General features: G+C 40.0%; 2 protein-coding genes across 4 annotated transcripts; one reads left to right on the forward strand and one right to left on the reverse strand.

The window, feature by feature from the left end:
• Positions 1–3,017: 3,017 nt before the first annotated feature.
• alkal1 (ALK and LTK ligand 1) lies at positions 3,018–11,078 on the reverse strand. Of its 2 annotated transcripts, none has more exons than XM_042057756.1 (6): positions 10,624–11,078; positions 9,943–10,221; positions 7,557–7,610; positions 6,781–6,861; positions 4,747–4,822; positions 3,018–3,579 (listed from the first exon to the last, which is right to left on the reverse strand). In XM_042057756.1, exons 1-5 carry the CDS (start codon positions 10,763–10,765, stop codon positions 4,758–4,760), a joined length of 621 nt encoding a protein of 206 aa, XP_041913690.1. In that variant the 5' UTR covers positions 10,766–11,078; the 3' UTR covers positions 3,018–3,579; positions 4,747–4,757. The 2 variants fall into 2 exon arrangements, with proteins under 2 accessions (XP_041913690.1, XP_041913689.1); XM_042057755.1 differs by having other exon boundaries at positions 6,781–6,864.
• A 956-nt stretch (positions 11,079–12,034) lies between these two features.
• Positions 12,035–20,648, forward strand: zgc:153738 (uncharacterized protein LOC558115 homolog). Of its 2 annotated transcripts, XM_042057673.1 has the most exons (19): positions 12,036–12,190; positions 12,494–12,821; positions 12,983–13,102; positions 13,362–13,553; positions 13,679–13,750; positions 14,272–14,477; positions 15,094–15,178; positions 15,446–15,556; positions 15,705–15,780; positions 15,897–16,003; positions 16,224–16,310; positions 16,446–16,507; positions 16,646–16,728; positions 16,941–17,048; positions 17,794–17,993; positions 18,111–18,197; positions 19,033–19,210; positions 20,053–20,291; positions 20,439–20,648. In XM_042057673.1, the coding sequence occupies exons 1-19, from the start codon at positions 12,180–12,182 to the stop codon at positions 20,553–20,555; spliced, it is 2,469 nt and encodes an 822-aa protein (XP_041913607.1). In that variant the 5' UTR covers positions 12,036–12,179; the 3' UTR covers positions 20,556–20,648. The 2 variants fall into 2 exon arrangements, with proteins under 2 accessions (XP_041913608.1, XP_041913607.1); XM_042057674.1 differs by lacking the exon at positions 20,053–20,291 and having other exon boundaries at positions 12,035–12,190.
• The last annotated feature ends 1,522 nt before the right edge of the window (positions 20,649–22,170 follow it).

Raw genomic sequence — 22,170 nt, forward strand, 5'->3', positions numbered from 1 at the left:
GAATGGCACCCTCTGATACATGGCGTGTATTCTGCTTGTGTCTTTGAGAATGGGGAAGTGTTTTGTGAATGGTTCAGACGGCTGACTTTTATTATCCTCTGGGACAAGTTAAGTTTGCCTCCTTTTTTATAATGCTGTAAACATCTGTCCCAGCCACGTCTCTGGAGATGTACATGACGTGCTAAAATGAAAACCAATCCCTAAAAGTATTATAATACTAAATCTTAACCACAACACCGTTGAGAAGTCCCAACAAACTGTGGGTCTTTCACCACAGACTGTCATATACATACTGACCAGGAGCTGTAACAAAACAAAATAACTTATTTACAATATATATATATATAATATAAATTATCCCCCCTGTGACATACATTATGTGATGTCACCTTATGCCTTTTTCCATTATATCACAGTGACAAAGTAATTACGCAGTACTTGCTAGAGAAAATATCCACTGGACAGCCAGAGGGTTCCTGGTTCCTGACCACACAGTATGTCTCTCTATTTATCTAGGTTATGTTTATGACCAAGACATGTTCCCATAGTGTGACATTGCCTTTTGGGATACGCAGCAGCCTTTCATATAAATGATTGATAATGAGTTCCAGGTCACGATAAACCTTATATTGCAAGGATAGAAGTTCCATTCTAGACCGCATACTGACTTTTTTTTTTCAATTCACTCCAAGAAATGTTGTCTCCCACCTTCCCATTAATAAATGGCCTTCAGTGGAACAGAATTTGAGGACAGCTGTGCATTTTATGTGTTTAACAAGCCTAAATTACATATACTCACACACACACTAACACACACACACACACACACATATACACTGACACCATTGCTCACTGACTCTCTGGTCCCCTTGTGCCACATAACATTTGACCAGATTATTCTTATGTCATGACAACACTAAATGTCAGTAAGGACAACATTCATCCTCTTTATATACAAATAATTGTAATCGAAGCAAGGGCATCACTGTTGCCTATCTCTAAGACTCATGTCTACCGAGACCACTTCCTTTCCTATAACACCTCTAACAGCCTAACGTGCAAAACTCACACTTAGAATGCACTTCTGTCTAACATTCTGTAAAGCGCCATGAGACATGTGTAATGTTTTGCCGCTCTATAAGTGAATATAAGTTTTCTGAAAGAAAGTTCATGTTATAGCAAAATGGCATGACATGTTTAGAAAGTGTCAAAAATCCTGAAAAAAAGATGCAAGCTTGCTAGTGAAATGAGTCGCTCATTCGTTCATTTAGGCCTGCATGTCAGCACTTCAGACTTGAGCAGCCTTGTACTTGCCGCGGAGCAGAGCAGATTAATGATCATCCCTGAATCCTTTCCTCCTGGTGATTCAAATCATTTGGTGGAGATTGCAGAGACATGCTGGCGTGAGAACACTTGACAGGCGGAGCTCTGGCGAGCCTCTTGTTTGTTTAATTGTTAGTTAATCCAGTTATATTCTTTTGCGACGAGGGGCTTGAGATGTGTATATCTGTCCCCAAACAACAATTATGCCATATTCCCCATAGCTGTTTTGTCATCTCCATGGATAAAAGAAAGAAAATCCAAGAAATTACATTATAATGTAGGTTAGGATTAGCAGAACACTAGCAATAAAATGTATATCCTTAGAGTTTAATTGTTTTCATTTTGCTGGCTATATAATATGCCAATATAAACTTTCTCTTTAAACTTAGAAAGGCAGAACTATTTCCACTGAAACAACATGAACACATTAAAATTAGCACTAACACTCTCTTCATGATTCATGTATCCACTGATATGATTCTCTTCTTCTCAATAATTTAATGTTTAAGATATCCCCCTTTTTGTTTCGGTTTCATGGACATCAGTTCAGTACCCAGAATCAGTGGCAAATATTAAATCACCAAACAATCAAGACATAACAATACTTGACAAGGATATTCATTGACCAATGCAGTGTGCAATATGCAAACAGGTGTTTGCGAAGTTCACTGGCTCCTGTCAAAGAGCTCAGTCATTCAAAGGCTCATTTGATTTGACAGAAGCAGATGACTCACGTGCAATAAGATAGAAGTCAATAATGCAATAGAGATTACTAAAGCTGGTTCATATGAAGTCTATATGAACCAGGGATGATTGACAGTACTAATTAATGTCCCCCTATATTAAAAATCAGAGCCAATAAGAGTTGTTCTGAGGACACAATTATGCAACATGCAAGACAGATTTTATTCAATGCCTGGCTATGACTCAGTTATGGCAGTTCAGAGAAGGGACAATATTATTCAATTATCAGGAAGTGTTCCGTTTCAAATTTGTTTCAACAAACTCTGTTTACAGAGAAGTATGAAAATATTGCTTGATTAAACTATTTATCAAACAATTAAAGCCGTGTAATTGTCTTTGAATGAGCAAAGCCCTGAAGTACATAGGGTCAGAGTTTAAAAGTTGCTTTGTGTGTGTGTGTGTGTTTGAGGGAAAGAGAGAGAGAGGAAGTTGAGAAACTTTGAGTTTGTGGTCCCCCTGAGAATGTTCGTTGCCTGCTGTTTTGAAATCCCCCTGAAAAGCTGAATTCAACCATGGTTCATAATGAAGAGTATAATTCTCTTCATTCCCATCTTCAAATGAGGTTGATGGGTATTTAAAGAATTCAGGATTTTCAGCCACAACTAGCCAAAACAGGACAAAAACATTTCTGCTAATGTGTCGAGTGAAATGTTAGAAAGTGAAGCTGTTGTGGAAAAACTCGGTTTAACCAAGACTTGACATTTGTTTCCTCTGTCCAGACCACTCTATGTACATTCACCAATGGTTTCATTTTCTTTCTGTTCAGCTGATTAAACAGTGTCCCATTCCACACACTACTCTATCATTCAGCAAGTTGATGCAAGAAATGGTCAAACAAATCAGAAGAAGAATAAGGTCTACAAGGCCGAGTTTACAAAGAATATTTACCTTTGGGAGAATCTGAATATAAGGAGTGCAGATGGCCGTATCAAATGGAATGTGCACGAATATGTCCTTTATTGTTTAAAAATCTCAGTGCATTATCTCCAACCATACCAATTCGCACATTATACGTTTTCATTTTTTGAAACCAGCTCTGTAAGTGCCAAAGAAAATCAAAGACAGCAACATAAACAAATATAAGACCAGGGTTGGTCATTGTCAGAATTATATATTTACAGAGCAAATAACCTTGGAATCATAGTGTGCTAGGGAAACAAAAATTGTACAGCACATTTAAGGAAAACAAGTTTGATGAGTTAATTAAATAGTATATTTCTGTCATAATCATGAACTACTATTTACATAACATTTCAATAAATAGTGGACTGAATGTTAAATTAATATTTTTAAAGATCCATGATATAAAAAAGCAAAAGTGCTCAATAAAACTATATTTTAAAAGCATCTGAATATTAACACCAATCATAACAGTAAAAATATGGAACAAAAAATGGAACAACAATAAAAAAACTAATACAATTTGAATGCAGATATGACAACAGTTAAATGTTGGCATCTGAAGGCACTTCCTTGGAGAAAAACCAGTCCCTTCTTCCATCAGTCTTGAACCTGGTTAGGGCACAAACACAAACCTGATTTCTCATAGCTTGCAACACTACATGGTGTATTCTCATAGGTTTGAGGTATCATAGGTGTATTGTCATTGGTTTCTATGACAATAAGAAATGGCGAGAAAATTTGATGTGGAAATCTATGTTGTCATACTAAACATTTTAAACATGCATATTATTGCTATTACGGAGATCATCATTCATTAATAAAAACAACACGTAAAACTTTGGACTTTGTTCATAAACTAGAAATGGACTTGCTGCGATGACCTTTGCAGTGCATGGCTGGCTATCTTAGAGAACCTGCATAGCATGCCATCAGATCACTTACTGATAACCCCAACCCACTGCTCCACAGAACTCCACAATAATCAGCTCTTTACACGGAGAAAGGCCTAGAGGAGCACTAGCTCTGTGGGTTTTAAGTAATAATAGAAATCAGTGGTATGCACTGGCACCTCAGCAGCGAATCAAATCCCTGTTTAAGAGTACGAGTAATGAATAGCTTATTAGAGATAATGTGTAAGTGCTGATTCCGGGAACAGTATTCATCGGCACTCTCTCCTCTGTCTCAAAATGGGGTTTATCTAAAACATGGATCCTATGAAACTTTGCCAAATGATAACACTCACTTGCTATTCTGAACTGCTATTAAGTCCTTTGGCAAAGGGCAAAGAGTTGGTTTCAGTTATAAATAGACAGACATGTCCATATAAAACAGATTGAAGAGGGGGGCTTACTTCTTACAAGGCACTGTGTTAGTCTTTGTACTTAATACTAGCTCTGATTTTTGTTTATGCAGGATAAGCCCTAAGCCGAAGAAGCAACCCAGAAACATAGATAACACATGGCTCTTATTAAAGTGATATTACATGCAATTCATTCTCAAGATTTCACCAAGCTTGTGATAATTACTCACAGATCTAACAAAAGAAAGAACCCCCAAGTGCGGTGTTATCAGCTAATTTGTGATGTGATGCTTTGGCTTTTTCGATCTTTGAAAAGTTGTTGGAATTGGAACTGTATGCCCAATGTTTCCAACATCAAAAAGTCCCATGATTTAATGTTTTGTTTGTGTCTTTTAAGTGTTAAGTGTTTTCATGGATACACAATTAAGTCTGACATGTTAAATGGCATGCAGAGAATCAGTTTTTTTGGTACTTACATGCATAACACTTACGACTGTGTACAGAGCGGACTCAATGCTAGCCGCGTTAGCAATCTTGCACATCTTTTGTAGTCTGTGAATGACAAAAAAGAGTCAGTTCCCACAGTTCACCCATTTCCATACTTTTTCAGCAGCATTGGCTCAGTTCTGAACTGGAATACTTAACTACCAATAACATCATGAGGTCTGTTCCTAGTTTCCCGTTATGGAGAAGAATGTTAGCACATGGTGAGAGGCTAGACAATGTATTCCATGTATGAGGAGGGAGGGAACGGTGCCATACTTTATTTGCTCAATAAGGTGAGATTCTTGGCGAGCGGAAATTCATAACGCTTCATAAGTGAGACACAGATTCTAAACAAATCTGCCCCACCCATCATTCTCTTACTGTCTTGCAGTCCAAGAAATGCTGTCATTCTCCCTGTTCCCTTTTCACTCTTGAGGGTGGTATGCCAATCCTGTTGCCAATGGCTTTCAGCAGGCACCAGAACAGTAAATGAAGTGTCCTGAAACTAAGAGTGTTTTGTAGGCCTGGATTCTCTTTGGTATAGAGTGGCATGATATCTAAATCTACTAAAAACAAAGAGAAATATCAAAAGCGGAAAACGTGTTCTTGAGCTAGTATTACTTTAAATGTACATAATTGGTGTTCTAGGTGCCTCCTATGTTTATCCAAGACCTCTGCCGGTCACAATACTCCCATGACACAAAAGGAGAACTTGGAAAGACACTTCCCACAATTATTGTACAAACAACAGAGAATTTCAGAGGGCTTGATCCAAGAGAGCAAATATCTTAACATACTGTAGGAGGGCTACGTTCAAACAAAAGACCAACAGTTTGTAACAGATACATATCAACAAGGTTCTGCAATGTCGGACAGCACCCTTGAGGCCAGTGGACAGCAAGGTCCAGACTCACTGGGTGGGTCTCTCTGACATGACTAATAATGGAGTTAGTTGCTGTCAGAAAATCATAGTTGATGGGCGAAAAGTGGCTGTTTCCGCAAACTAGATTTGCCATCTAGACTAATGACATACCACAGTGCAATGATGAAATGTTTAAGATTTTGTTGCAAGGGGGAAAATGCATTTATGACCCTGTCCTCTGTATGCTCAGTAAATGGAGAAGTGGAATAAATGTATCGTATGTCTTTCAGAGCCACAGTCAAGCAAAAAGATACAATAAACAGACATGTATTATTTTGCAAGCCATTTCAGAAGTATGTTATGTAAAGGTCCACACAAACAGTGCTCTAAAACCCTTTGTGGTGACTGAGACTAGGCAGATTATTAAAGAAAATAATCCACAATACAGTTGGTGCTTAAGGCAGCCAACCCTGACACATTTAGCAACTGAGTCTGAGCTAGTTGCTTATAGTGCATATAGTATCAATAAAGTGATTAGGAGGTCACAGAGGTCATGACATGGCATTTAAATCACAAGGGATGAAAAGTAATTGTACTTATTACACTTTGGCTTTATCAGTGTCAGGGGTTGATCTACTTAATAATATGATTGATACATGGTCATTGTATGGTCAATGTGGTAAAGGTTTCAGAAGAAACTGTAGCATTTCTTTACATCTATACATTCTGTTCTTGCAGAGAGATTGTTACATCCAAGATGTTTTCTCTACATGCAAACAATCTCTATCACACCTGATTGAGTATATTGGCACTCTAGTGATGGTGGGAATCCCTATAGACCTATGAGGAAATTTGCAGCTGCTCTCCTCACAGACATCTGGCCTGTTCCAGCGCTCCAAGTTCACTGAGGTTTTTGTTAGCTTTATTATATATTTTTTATTATGCTTTTGGTAAACTGTGCCTTCTTTCGCTTCATAAACTTTCCATGATGATACCGAATCAAACAACTGGAATTTCATGCTGACTTTGACACTGATTTCTACTGATATTGCTCCAACAGAATCAGCATTATTATATTCTTATTTTGGGTCTGTTGGGGGAGAGGTTGAAGTTTGTATAACACGACTTGAATAGGAATGTGTCTGTGTTGTGGTGGACTTACATGCTGGTCTTGAGCAATCCCTTGTATTGTAATAAAGTCTCTGAAAATGTGTTCTGCACTCAGATGAGAACTTCACTGGTCCTGCTTGAGAAAAAGAAACTCTAATCAGGATTACATTTCAGACATTCACCTCTACTTTCTCACAGACAGGTGGACAATTTGTTCCTTGGACAATTTGTTATTGCAACCTTGTATTATATCTATTTGTTAACTTTACTAACGGGTATGTGTTTTGCAGATCTCCGCTTTAATAAAGGAAAAATGAGAATCCTAGTGTGTATATTCTTTGGGGACTTTGATTGTGTTTGGTAATAATTCAGATGTTAATTAAGCTCTCTGACCCAATAAGAAAAGGGTGCAAATGCATGGCATGACATCACATGAGGGCAAGGGACTTAATGATTTCTGCAAGGCACTCGCTGCCTCTTTGTGCGAGCTTCCGGAGAATGGATTTTCACACCAATTCCAGCTGCCTGGTCTGGTTTTACACACAGATCCTGAGACAAATAAGAGGCTTAGACATACTTTTCCTTCATACACATGGCTGGGACAAGCAAAGTATTCCAGCTCCACACGAGCCCCCAAAGAACTTTCCCTGTGCTTGCCAGGGTGCTTTGGAGCATGGACCATGTGCAGGTTTCCAGAGGAAATGTCTTAACAACTGATCGCTTTCAGGTTGCTTCTTCCCAGCATTTAAACTGTTCCATGTTTATCCTAGGATTACCATGTGGACATCATAGTTATGCTACTGTATTGATTTGGAAGCCTTTGCTTACCTGTAAAATGATTTATGAACCTGTCTTTCAGGCTTGTGTCTCTTGGGACAACCTCTAGAAGAGAAAAGTTCAACACTGTTATCATTGTTCCCATAACCCAGGGACAATAAGCAAATAAACCATACAATAACATATATGCTACCTGAGAAGTTTCATTAGTTACAATTAAGTCACACATTATTTTAAGTAACTATCCAATCTTGGCAATACAGATATTGAGCATGGGGTGTATATATATTGTACATTATAATGTGTTTGATTTTCAAACATTATAATGCCATAATGAGTAAGGCAACTGTTGTCTATGTCACCAGTCACACATGTCAAATCTGTCTCTTCACAACTACAACTTCCATTTCAGACACACTAAATATGTATGAATGAGGTCTTCCATAATAATAATCTGCAGCCAAGATGACCCCAATACACTGTCCACACAGGCAGAGCAAATGGTTGTCAGATGTGTTTGAGCTAACACAGTAAGGAGATTATTGCTTACAATAATGTAATGCTTATCAGTGTCAGAGACATAATTCCACGCCTCAGCTAATTTTAGCTCCTAGACAAAGGGATAGCCAACAGGTTCTATATATGATGTATGAATCTGTGATAATCTGTGTCATTACATACAAAGTATAATGCAGAGGCATGTCTAAGGAACACAAATCAGTTTATAGTTAGCCAGCCGATTATGATACAGTGAGCCATTTATGTCATTTGCTAGCATCATAAAACCTGTCCCTGTACCCACACTAAAACTTATGTAAGACTAATACGTAGATGACTGGATGACTAGTTGTACTGTAAACCTAGTTTTGAATGGAAACAGGAAAGGTTCAGTACAGTTCGTACTGTACATACATGTAATAAACAGGATTAGAAAAACAATTATCTGGGAATGTGTGATTTTTTTTATCTAAGCAGACAAATACATATATTCACAAGACCATGTGGGGATACTTATGAAAGCTACAGTGTGCACAATTTAAATATGGCTCAACAGTCCATAGACCTTATGGTCAAATCACTGCATTGTGAAGAACAACTTCCAACATCCTTTTTAAACAAGACCAAACTGACAGACATGTCCTGCACTAAGAACATGATAACAGTTTTCTGGCAAATACAATATGTTGACATATTTCCAGTTGGCCAAAATCCACTCAGCATACGTTGTTATGCAACGCCTTAGTGTCCATTCTAATTCTCACATGGATGTGACATCAAAGCTTTCACACCTCCTGTGACGGGTGTGACAACACACTGCTGTAATCTATATAGCAATTCAAACTGTATTGGAATCATACTCATATGAGCAGTGAGTGATACAAGCTCACATGCCACACATATAACATATGCTTTATTCCTCTTTCTCTGTATAAGTCTAACCTGTTGAATATCCCAGTGCACACAAAGTGGCTCACTTCCTTAAGAATATGGACTTCTTTTCTCTTCTCTTGGAGCCACAGACAAAATCAGTTTTAAATTGAATGGAACCTACAGTTGCACCTCGCTGCACTTTACTTTACATTTTAAGTTGAACAGGTAAATGTGGCTGCAGTTTGTCTTCTCATTAAGATGCATTGTAGGCGTCTTCTGATCAGTTATTTTGCTGTATCTCTTATGTAGACCCATTGGACCAAGCTGTTATGTTTCTAAACGATATGGTTATCTGGTTTAGAAAATACAATTCCTGGATGACAGTTCCCAGAACATGTCCTGACACTTCAATAGTGCCCCTGAAATGTGTTCCCTAAATGTAGTGCATGGTACAACTCTTTAATGTTGTTGACTAAGGATAAAATTGTGCAATACACTGTAAATAGCATGAAACGTCCCTACAGCTGTGGTATGCAGTACATATTTCTATCCAGAATTCCGAAGGAGGCTGTTCTCAGATCAGGTCATATGATGCTTTATGTAAAACCAACTCAAAAGAGCTTTCCTTAGATGTGTAATTAAGAGTATGCCAAATGTGTAGAAAACAAAGTCCAGGTATGACATATGCATGAAGTAGGCCTACTAATCTTTTTATACTTGAGTAAAGATCTGTACCTTCGTCTGACTTTCATGTAACACGTTAAAAATCAAATGATGACATCAAATGTGGTGCATGACTAAATGCTGAACACACACACACACACACACACACACACACACACACACAATAATAGCACTTCTAACGCTGAAATGTCTGGATGAGACCCTATAGCTGCTGGTGCTTAAAGTGCACAGTTAGCCTAAGTTGGATTTTAGACTCAAATGTGTCAAAACCAACAATATCTCAGTGTCTTTCTTCCGGGCTATTGGCTGCAGTTTAGCAAGTCTAACACAATCCTACAAGGAATTTGTGAACATGCCATGAACGATAACATCGTTTGCTTACCTATTGGTCTGCTTCTGTCTTGTTTGGGAAAGTATGAGGATTTTTCACGCGAGGAAAATTTCAAGTCTTGAGGTACAGAGAATAGGCCACTGGTGATGCGTCTGGAGGCGAGCTTGTCCCGTTGATTGTCGCCAATTACTTGTAAGATTAAATCCAACAGTGTTCTTCTTTCTTTCAGCTTCGCCTCCTTGCTGTCCATGCACTGGCTCGAAGTAATGAGCATAATGATTATACTCAAAAGTATGTGCCATTTCCTCTCCGCCTGCATGGCTTTCCAGCCTAACAAACACAATAAATTAGGGAGCATTTCACAAACATTTTTCACATATGAGCAGGCTGCAGTGCAAACTTACAAAGTGACACCGATGAACTTGTAACTCAGTATTATATTTAAATCAGGACCATCTTTGTTGACTAGAACATTAAACATAGTAATTTAGCCACCAAAATATCCAGCCAGGGAGTAACTGCAAGGTCCAAATACTTATGTGTTTACATTTTCCTACAATAACTAAGTCGATTGCGCATTGTGTTATCCAAGAAACCCAAAAGGTGTAGCCTAATTATATTAGTCAAAGACTAAATTTATACTATTGTTGTATGGATGAACATTGGAAATGTGCTTACGAGAGTGGCGAAGTGTCTGTAGGTTATAACAATAACTTTACAGTCACAACTTACACGATTCACTGTCGTCAAATACTGTGCGCTCCGAGTAGCCTACGTAATTGATGGCAGCAGAATATTGTTGAGTCTTCAAAAATGCTATTCCAACGGAAAGTCGGCAACAGGTTTCTGTGAGTCGTATCTTTCCTGGGCACATGCGTCCCGTTTTTATACGTTCAGTGTGAGGTTCTTGAATGCAACACTATCGATTTCAGGTGGGTGGCAAAAGTAGACATCTTTCGTTTAGATTTTTTTCCAGCTCGCTCCCTCTGTCAGTCGCCCCTCCTTTTGGTCCAAAGACATCACGAAACTACACATAAAAGTGACTTCACTTCTTTCTTCATTTATTTCAATTGAAAGACCACTGAAAGTAAGAATACTACAGCGCAAACGCTGCGATTGGTATCCATAGTTCCAAATTAACTCTCCAGTTGACAGGTGGAAAACATGGACCTCTACAAAGCTATAGGCTACGCAGTCCACAGCGGCTTATAGCCAAGCTGACCTATTACCATCGTGTCATGCTTTTGTTCATGGATGTTCGGGTCTTGTGACTGCACTAAGTACGGGAATATGTGCTATCCTGGAGAGCTCGGGTGTGTTCTACTTGGTCTGTGGAAATTTAGGCTACGATTGCCTCACTGGTATGCGCTTTTCTTTCCTATAGCCTCTATTTCTTGATGGGAACACATGGTTTCCCCATATCGTGGGCATACAACACTTCATTGAGCAATATTAGGCTAATGCCAAGCCTAGGGTGTAGACAAGGGCGTTGAACACCACATTTCAATCTTTTTTTTCTATCTTTTAATGTTAAGGTAACAAGTGTGAGGGGAATAGAAAATGATATGTTTGAGTTGTTTTAAGACAAACCCTAATCATTTTCACCTTTAAATGTAGGCCTACCTTTCGTTTATGTAAGTAGGCTATATAGCACGCCTCTCTGGACAGGTGCAGAACACCAGTGGAGCCATCAGTGCGAGGCCATGAATGGGCCAGCCACGCGCTCCATTCAGTAAGTAGTATAAAGATGATTGAAAATGTACCATTTCCAGATGTTTAGATAGCCTAGTTTATTCTTCCTGGTTGGTCACAACGATGGGATTAGGTTCGTTCATTGCTAAAATAGGTTCGTTCGCTTGCTTGTTCATTTTTTCAACGTTACCTAATTTTCTAAAACTTCTCGAAGTTAGTTGGTAGATTATTTTTAGCCACGTGCCCACTAATGCATGGCAACATTTTTTTTTATAGTATTCTCTGCAAATAAATCTGTTGTTATTGTGTAGGTACGTGGCTGATTGTAGCCTATAGATAACTAGTAACAACACTCAAAGAAAAAGTAAACTTATCATAAAAGGCTGCAACTACCAGTATGGGTGGGTGGCGTGCGTGCACGCACAGTCTTGACACCTGATCCACATTCCCATGCGTCTGGTATCCAAGGAGACGACGTTCACTCGTTTACTGTTGAGGAGTTTTTCTTTTAGTGTTGCTACATAAAACAGCTTTAAATCAAAAGGAGGCAACCAGCGCTTTATCAAAGGTGTTTTTGTTAGCTGTCGAGACTGGCCATGTCTCACAGGTCAGTATTTAGCAAACAGACTTGACTGGTGAAGAACGCAAAGCTATTGTTACTCTTAGCTCAATATCATGTTAGCTAGCTGCCAGTAACGTTAGCCTTAGTTATTATGATCAGTGTTTGTAGTGCAATTTGGACATTCAGTAGTCTACGTGTGCAAATGTTTGGCCAACTCTAGTTGTGTTGAAAGTCATGAATAGCTACCCAAAAATGTAAAACGTTTATTTGACCTATTATTCTAGTTTCGCTAACATTGTCAGTTTCCCTCAGTTAATTCCCCTTTTCTCTTATCTTACATTCCTCCAGCACGTACAATAAACTCTGGGCTGATGCCCATTTTGAGCTGAATAGCCTGCTAATTCAGGAGCTCCCTGCCCAACCAGCACGTCCGGAGAAGGACAGAGTGGTCTTCTACCAACGTCTGGCTACTCTGTATGTGCGTTATGTTCAAATTTTTAGACGCATTGAAGAGGCCTATGACCAGATCACACACCCTCAGAAAAAACGCGTGATTCGTCAAGTCCTTGATGGTGTAATGGGTCGGGTGGTGGAACTAAAAAATGAGATGGTGGAGAAAGAGTTTTCTGAGTATCACTACATGGATGATGTCATTCAAGACTTAAAACTGACACCTGTGAGTAGGCTAAAGTGAACATAGAAAACATTCAGACTTTCAGACATTCAGAAGTCCAATGATATGGTATTATTAAATCTCAGTCTGATCTGACACTTCAGGCCTACTTCTGGCCTACATGCTTTTTTATACTACACTGATGTCATTGTTATTATTTTCAGGAAGCCATTGAGATTCCCATTCCGAAATATTTCATAAGTGAACGGAAAAAAGTGCTGCAGGACAGAGCTAAGATGCTCTCCGACATCCTGGACATAATGGGAGTGGTGGACAACCATAAAGTGAGTTTAAAGGAGAATTCCGGACATTTTTCACATAGATCTCTGTTTTTCGAGGTCACTTTAATAAAAAAAACAAATTGGTGCTACCTAGTTTAAGTTGCTGCAGCCAACAGCTAGAGTAGCCAGGCAGCTACAGTGCTACACTCTGGGGGCATAGTCATAATCATGATTCTTTCTAACATACTTTTAAAGTGACCTCTCCATGCAAAACTGTCTAGCCTACTGTATATCCCAAACCTCATGCTGCTTTTCTTACTAGCCCATAAGAGACCAGACCCTGAGCCTGGAGGAGGCCATTAGGGTGATCCAGGTTGCCGAGAGGGCCAGGCAGGGCAGACTGCGTGCCAAGTTTATGAGACAGATCCAGCGCGATGAGGAACGACAGAGGAGGGCCAAGGACCGGAACCTGGGCGCAGACGCCATCGACCAGGCGGTTGTTCGAATTCAGAAGGCATGTTAGTCTGTCAGCTACTTCACATAACTTACACATTTAGCAACACATGGGAGATTTTCATAGTCGTAACGTGAGAGCAAAACATATTCAAGCGGGATTTAATGTAGATCCATTTCTCATAGGTGTGGAAAGGTTTTGTGCAAAGGAAGAAAACCAAGAGGGAACGTGAAGAGGAGATGATATTTTTGGGCATGGTGAGATTTTTTTTATATACATCTAAATTACATTTAGGTTACATTTATTTATTTTGAATCAAATTAATTGAAATGACATAGTCGGCACAGGTTAATTTTTTTGTTACTATAGCTTAAGCCTCATTCATCATCAACCAAAAGCAGAGACTGACCATCAGTCAAAGATGTAAACTTTGCCTTTTCTCTCAGTTTTGTGGTCCATGCTGCCAGTAGATGGAGCTCTACACTTATTTTTAGACAGAATCTTTGTTTGACTTTAGTTCACCATTTTTGTCCATTGATTGACAACCCAAGTTGTGAACTCCCTTTTGAGGAATGCAGGCATGTATGCATGATTGAAAACCTCTAGGGCCAGACTAACTTATTGATAAGTAACCAATGCAGAAGTATTATTTTGATAACAAAGCCCTGCCAAACAGCCTAGGCCTGTGAAATATTACAATGATGTCCCCATGCCACTGGATTCCATGGAATTTATCTGAATTCCATTGAATTCTTCTCTCTGAAAATGTTCTCTGTAGGTCATGGGTGCACAGACGAATCAGCCATGTAGCTATGCCGCTGCGGTGTACGGCAACAAGGCCCGGCGGCGGCAGAAGCAGAGCGAGTACGAGGAGGACTACCTCAAAGCCATCACCACCATCACAGACAAGATCCGAGACCTGGAGGGCCCTGACATCAAGGAGACCATGAAAGACCAGATTCGCCAGTGGTTCATTGAATGCCAGTGAGATACTGAGCATTGTTTAGACCAGTGTTTCTCAAAGTGTGGTCCGGGGACCACTGGTGGTCCGCAATCTATCCCAAGTGGTCCGCGAGCAGACGTAAAATATAATATAGATGAGTTATTTGCAATATTGAATCAACTTGTATCCAAACAGTTCTGCAACACTGCCTATGTAAGCTATGCCAGTTTAAATCATATGAATTCTCTAAGCAAGGTGCAAAGACAATAAGCAAGGTTGTTCAGTGAGTAGGTCTATTGTGTAATATAGCCTACTGTTGTAGGTCCTTTTTTTAGCTAGGTGGTCCTTGAGGTTTTTTTATTGGTTAAGTCGTCCTTGGTCTGAAAAAGTTTGAGAAACACTGGTTTAGACTTATACTTTGTCATGGACTTGAAATCTGTGTTTATTCAGTTATTCCATTCCCCTACTAGCTCAACTGGCAGAGGCAAAATGCTGATAACTCCGACTTGAACTTAAGGATGCTCAGATGAAGATTAAATAATTTGCTAATTAATTAATAATTTGCTAATTCACGGTTTGAAAGTTTGCTTGTTAAATACACGTCAATACAAAGATCTCTTTTTAGAAGTATAACAGTACCTTGTCCTTGTTTTACAGCGATGCAACAGGCTCCTTTCCTGACTACCCAGAGGAGGAAGATGGAGGCTCGGCTCTTATTTTTGCTGAGAAAACTCCACAGCAGGTTTTAATATGTCTTGTCATTTTTACAGTGGGCTAGTGCTCTCTTAATACACAGGTGATTTACTGTAATTGAGGCAAAATGTATTCCAAAGCTGAAGATATAAATACATACAGCTGACCAACACTGGGCGGCTTCGCTCAACCCCGACTGAGACCAGCAGGACACCTGAATCATGTTAACTGCCCTCACGCTGTTGCTTTGTCATAAATTGGTGCTTGTGCTTGTTGTCCTGCATGGCTCACAATAAATCATCTGCCCTTGTTTAAGTTAATGGAGGAGCTGGCGGCAAAAGAGGAAGAGGATGCCAACAAAAAGCCCAAGGGAAAGGAGGAAAAGAAGGATAAAGCAAAGAAAGACAAGGGAAAAGGCGGAGAAGAGGTGGATACACGCTCGCAGGCTGTGTGATCGTACCGTATTGTTGACTGTGTGGGGATTAAAGTTGGTGCTGAAAGCCAGCATACACAGGGGTCCCTGAGGACCAGGTCCTGGCAGGGAGTAGCTCTTAACTGCCTGCATGCAATTATAGGAGGAAGAGCCGGGGTTGAAGATGCTGCCGTCGGCTTTTCTGGAAGACCTTGAAGCTGGACAGAAAACTTATAATGGTATTTGTGGTATTGACTTACTGATGACAAAACAAATACATCTTAAAGCACCCTCCTGTTTGTGTGTGTAAAAAGAGTGTTTTTAATCAAAGTTGTGTGTCCCGCACTGCTCGCAGAAGTGTGGCAGAATCGGGACGAGTCCAAAAACTTCAGCCAGAGGCACGAGGGGGAGCTCATCAAAGAGGAGAAGAGGAAGGAGGTGGAGGCAGAGATCCGACTCCAGGTGAGGACGGGAGGACCGACTCTCTTCCACCCCTCCTGCTGCGCATCACCACTCCGCCAATAACGCCTGGCCGATAAAGCATTAGGCAGATAAAGTTATGCCAAGAGGAAGGGCTCAGGAAGCTTGGCTTGGCTCGGCTTATGAGAACAAATGCCTCTTACTTATCCTCGCGCCTAGTCGCTCAGTACTAACGGACCCTCTCCCTCTGCTGCTCACTCAGGTGGATGAGCTGATGAGACAGGAACTGGCTAATTGGAAGTTGGCTGTGGACAAAGACAAGGGTGGCAAGGCCAAGGGGAATGCCAAGGTATACAAGCCAGTGAAGAGCCTGACCTCCGGTGCTATGTCTGCAAGGGCTGCATCTCCTTGTGTATGTTTGTTTTTTGTACATGTAATGTGTGCATCCATCAAAAGACCATAACTATGCATGTTTTTCACATAGAAAAAGAAAGGAGCTAAAAGTGCCAAGAAGAAAAAGAAAGACAAGGACTTGACAGCAGATAGGTGTGTTCAGTTTTTTTTAGTGGTGAAATTATATTAATTGATGATTTTACCACATACATGATTTTTTTGTGGTATGCTTTTGTCATTGAAAGTCTGTTTCTTTGAAGCTCCTGTATTAAATATATATTTATATATTAGGACTATGGAGTCCTTGTTTCAGGAGCTAGTGCAGCAGGGGCTCCTGAAGCAGGCAGATGATGTCAAACTTAAGAACTATTTAGGTATAACATAATATACTGGTATCACAACTACTCATACCGCTATTACTATTGCTACTACTACTACCACCACAACTGATACTACTACTGCTATTACTACTACTACTACTACTACCACTACTGTAATAATATAATCAACAATCATTATCATCTTCATTGATACTTGCACCATATTTTAGCAGTCAAGCTGTTAATTGTATTATTTTTGTGTACAGGAGACTATAGTTACTTGGGAACAACACTAAGGCAGTCAGACATCGAGCCCATGCCATCTCTATCAGATGTGCGTCAGCTTATGGCCCTCTATGGGATACTACCGCTGGGTATGTCTTCTGCGACAGTTATGTGTTTGTTTCTGACGTTTTAGTGTAACATAAAACGGCATTACACAACATTTCCCTTGAGAAGAAAAGAAAAAATAATAGATAAAGAAAATAAAATGGGTAATTTATTACTTGGAATGGCTAGCGTGAACTCTCACTTGTAATGTCAAGTTGTTTTTTGCCTGGATTGTTTTTTAATGTCCAGGGCATTTATTGGCCATTTACTATCCTTCCAATTTCCCCTTAAATCCAGTGTTGCTACAGTTAATTGACTCTGTGGCTTTTAGATCCTTAAAAGGTTGTACATTGATTTTGTAAAATATCTTCATGTATGAGGTTAATACACAGGGGTGGGCTTTACATGGGAATACATTTCTTTTCTTCATACTTCATTATGATTAAAAATTAACTTTATGTAATATTATTATTAGTATAACATATTGTCTTAGGGTTTATACATGATGCAGTGTTTACCACAGAATTCTATTTGTGGTGGTAGGTTTGCAGAATTAACTCGAATGCAACAGTTTTTAACAAATTAGTGCAGCGCGGTTATGACTCCAACCAGATTCAAGCACAATTTAGTACAACCAGGAAAATCATTGTGTGGTGGTCAATGTTGATATTGTGGGGCCGCCACAAATAAGTCAATGTATGGGAAACACTGTGATGTGGCTAATACAAGAGAAATTACTATCTTATTACATCCGATCTGATATCTCCATATCTATCTTATCGTTCACAGGCTCTCAGATAGTGCATGAGAAGGCGCCCCTGATCAAGGCCATGCTTCTTGCAGGACCTGCAGGTGTGGGCAAGAAGATGTTGGTGCATGCAATTTGCAAAGAGACTGGTGCCAACCTGTTTGACCTTTCACCTCTCAACCTGGTGGGGAAATACCCAGGCAAGAGTGGCCTGCAGATGATGCTTCATATGGTGTTTAAGGTGAACGTCTGAAATGTGTGATACTACAACAATTAGTGTAGACCTGGTTGTGTTATAATATTGGGTCTATATATGTGTTCATGTTTAGTAATGAAATCTCTATGACATTTTTTGTAGGTGGCACGAGCCTTGCAGCCCTCAGTTGTATGGATAGGAGACGCTGAAAAGATGTTTTATAAGAAAGTGCCTAAGGAGGAAAAAGAGGTAATGTATTTAGTTTTATCAGGACAGAATCATTTACTGAGCTCAGAAACGTATTAAAGGAGCATCTCAGCGCTGGGAAGATGAATGTGTATTTAAATTGGGTCATTTATGTAGTAGAAATGTGGAGTTATCATTGAGAGCACATCACCCCTGTGTTAGCTGATCTGCATTGGTTCCCTGTTTCCTATAAAATTGATTTTAAGATTATGTTAATTACTTACAAAGCTCTGAATGACATAGCACCTTATCTCTGAGCTTTTAATATCTTATCAACCACAAAGGAATCTTCTAATGCCAATCTGTTAATTGTACCCAAAGTGCTCCACAAGCAAATAGATTTTTCTACATTCAAGTATAGTAATTATAAGTATATATACTCTTTTGATCCCATGAGGGAAATTTGGTCTCTGCATTTATCCCAATCTGTGAATTAGTGAAACACACAGTGAGGTGAAGCACACACTAATCCTGACGCAGTGAGCTGCCTTCTACAGCGGCGCTCGGGGAGCAGTGAGTGGTTAGATGCCTTGCTCAAGGGCACTTCAGCCGTTCCTACTGGTCGGGGTTCGAAACCGGCAACCCTCTGGTTACAAGTCCGAAGCGCTAACCAGTAGGCCACGGCTGCACGTGTGCTGCCATTAGAGCTGTAGTGAGCCAGAAGCAGATGGGCTCCCCCTATTAAGTCAGGTTCTGCTCAACGTTTCTTCCTGGAATATGGGAGTTTTGGCATATATATGGCATATATCCCATATATGACTGGGTTTTTTAACGATACAAAGCTTAATGTAAATGGGTGAAGTGTCCCTTTAATTCATTCATTCATTCATTCATTCAGTTAGATCCTAAGCGTTTGAAGAAGGACTTGCCAAAGATCCTGAAAACCATCAAAGGAGAAGATCGAGTCCTCATCATTGGGACAACTCGAGAGCCATTCAATGCAGATATAAAAGCCCTCAGTAAGGTCTACAGCAAGATCATCCTCATTCCACGTCCAGACTATGCATCCAGATATAGTAAGAGGCTAAAGTTTTCAGCATGCAATATTGGTATACTGTACTATGATATTATTTAGTATGCAAAATGAGGATGTAATGCTTATTAGGATAATATATAGTCTATTTGGTCTACAGTATGTATAGTCATTCTCGAATTGAAATAGAAATAAAGACAGGAGAAACTGGATCCCATTGTGCAGTAGGGAGGTCTTGAACGGATTTATTTCTAAAGCGGACTATATATTATCCTGCTTTTTATATGGTAACTTGCCAAAATGAAGTCTTGTTTGTTGTTTGCAAACGCCCACCTTGTGAGGTGCTCACGGCGGTAAAGAATTCTTTGAATCAAGAAAAAGTGTCGTGGCACACTCAGAACTTCAGTATGCTTCAATATTTATTCGACTAAAGTTTCGGCATTATGCCTTTATCAGGGTAATTTTCATATACAAGTTATTCAGGATTTCTTTATGTTACACAGGAGTCTCTTGATTGGACAGATGTTAATTAGGGCTGTGTCAAGAGTCAACTTGCCGAAATGATAAAAGACATTTATTCAAAATGTCTTTTATTATTTTATTTTATTTTAAAATAGTCAAATAAGTTTGTTGGCTTCTTCTGAGAATAATATGACATGAAAGTTATGAATTCAAAGCACAATCATTATGCGTTTTCAGTGGTAATTATCAAAAAATATCAGTCTGTTTTGATGGGATGGCTTATTCTATTCAATGTGTAATACGCTGTATAATAAATACTATTACTGTAGGTGTTCCCACCAACGTCATAAACATTTACATTCTGATCATTCTCTATTGATATATGATCAAATCAGAATCTAATAGCTCGGACCACTTTCTTAGTGATATGGCGACAGCTCATTGAGAACCACGGTGGCCAGGTGACCAGTACCCTGGACTTCAGCTCGCTGGCAAAGATCTCTGACGGTTACACGCAAGGTCACATGGTGCAGGTGGTGCGTAGCATTCTGACGGAGCGGCGCATCCAGCAGCAGGCCAAGAGGCCCCTGATGGCCGCGGAGTTCATCACCCCACTTGCCAAAATCGACCCCGTGTTCCAGGATGAGGAGGAGGCTCTAAAAGTAAAGGCCCAGTCATGCATATGTTTAAAAAAAGACCTGAACTATCCATTTTTATCAGACGTATGAAGAAGAAGGCTGTCATTGGGCTGAGGTGTTTTTTTTTGTGTGTGTGTCTTTGCAAACATGCATTTCATTGTGTCCTCACAGGCTTGGTATGCGAAGACTCCCCTGGGTAAGAAGCGAGCCAAGGCGGCCTCTGGAAAAGAGGGGGAGGAAGAGGCGCCAGCCAAGGGAGGCAAAGATGCCAAGAAGAAGAAGAAATAACTCAATCCGCACCTTCATAACACCAGCTCAGAGCGCTGTGGATATCGGCGAGAGAGAGAGAAAATAAACACACTTCTAGTATTTTTTGCAGAAGCTTTGGTGGACTGCATAAATTCATTTTAAATATCATGTCTAAATGTTCAGCTATTGCTGACAGCATTGTCCAAAATGTGAAGCCGTGTTATTAATCAGAGTGGGGAATTTCCACATGGAGTTAATGAGCAGGCCTATTTTGCTGACCGACTAAAGCCAGTGCAGTAATTGAAGTCTATTAATGGGTCTGCACCACGGCCTGTGTCTAAAGAGAGTCACTGCTGTATATATGAGAGGGTGCAAACTCTCCTCCCATGAACAAGGTCACATGGCTCACCTGGTGGTGTCATCATACTGTCTGTCTATGCATCATGAAGTCATCGGACTTCCTGAAAATAAGTTTGTGGAGAAAAGACTATTTCATCACTGATGTGTCATCTGAACCGGGATGTATACAAACATGTATGGAATATGCATGTGATGTATATGATATGATGCATGAATGCTGATGAAATATTCTATGGCGATGGAGGTATTGCAATCTTGTATGGTTGCTGACCTCGTTTTAGGTGAAGTTGTTTGTCGGTCACCGCTTCAGATTCCATTCCTTAAGATGTGTTGAATTCATGTTTGGTTGTCGTTGGTAACATCACACACTTAAAATCGGAACAGTCTGTATTGTAGGAAACTTCTTTTCCAACCCTTTTTATTTATTTATTCCTATCATTGTTAATAAAATATGTGGGCAGCACATAAAAAATGCCACGTTTGTGACTAGTGTAACTTCATTGGCTACAATCACAGCCTTCCCACCCACAGTTCACAGTTGTGAGCCGCAGGCCATACATAGAGGTGTGAAGACTGAGTTCTGTCAAGGGCAACTAATGGGAGTGGGGGATTTCACAGGCCCAGTTATGCCTTGCGCTGCTGTCATTGGTCTCGGATGAAACTGAGACGTCCCCCAGACTGGGCTTTGGGAGATTATGTTGGATCAGCAGCGCCTGGGTCGTAGCACGACAAGCCCACGGTAAACACGAGTATTTTATGGACTGTCAATTGTGTGATGTGGACGAATCCTGTTTCCCATAACTAGAAGAGTCTCATGAGTTCTCATTGAGCGTGTTTTGAAGATTTCTTTATGAATGTATGAATGGATGTCAGCTGTTTCCTATGTTTTGCGAGGTCAAAAGCAGGTCAAGGGCAGTGGTATCTCTGTCCCTGAAGCATGTCATGGTGTAGGCTACTTTAACAATGTTACTGTCATGAGAATTCAGCACTGAAAAAAGTGTCAAGGGGCAGTTTTCTATCACACATAAACAAAGGACAGGATCAACAGACATATGAAGTAGGTGTCATTGCGTTGAGCTTTATTAGAAAGCCTGCCTCCTTTGTTAATAAAGCGAGGGCATTGACCAATAGCTTCGTGGCCTTTGCCTCAGGGCAGTGAAGTCTGTTGTCAGCAGTGAGAAAAAAATCCAAGACCAAAGGAAACGTGAAACGCATAGGGACAGGTTCCAAACAAGGACTCAGGGAGCTTAGGTGCTGCTCAGCTGTTTTGTCAAGTTCTAAATTCATTCAACAC

This window comes from Alosa sapidissima, chromosome 12 (genome assembly GCF_018492685.1).
Source record: "Alosa sapidissima isolate fAloSap1 chromosome 12, fAloSap1.pri, whole genome shotgun sequence".
In the NCBI taxonomy this organism is placed as follows: Eukaryota; Metazoa; Chordata; class Actinopteri; order Clupeiformes; family Clupeidae; genus Alosa; species Alosa sapidissima.

Bases quoted from the DNA above. Each gene is read 5' to 3' on its own strand.
- alkal1 (XM_042057755.1), bottom strand. From the start codon at position 10,765: ATGTGCCCAGGAAAGATACGACTCACAGAAACCTGTTGCCGACTTTCC. The intron at 10,222-10,623 runs GTAAGTTGTGAC...TGTGTTTGTTAG, and splicing joins ATTTGACGACAGTGAATCGT to GCTGGAAAGCCATGCAGGCG. The intron at 6,865-7,556 runs GTAAGCAAAGGC...CTTTTTCTCAAG, and splicing joins GTTCATAAATCATTTTACAG to CAGGACCAGTGAAGTTCTCA.
- zgc:153738 (XM_042057673.1), top strand. The intron at 13,103-13,361 runs GTGAGTTTAAAG...TTTTCTTACTAG, and splicing joins GAGTGGTGGACAACCATAAA to CCCATAAGAGACCAGACCCT. The intron at 16,508-16,645 runs GTGTGTTCAGTT...TTTATATATTAG, and splicing joins AAGGACTTGACAGCAGATAG to GACTATGGAGTCCTTGTTTC.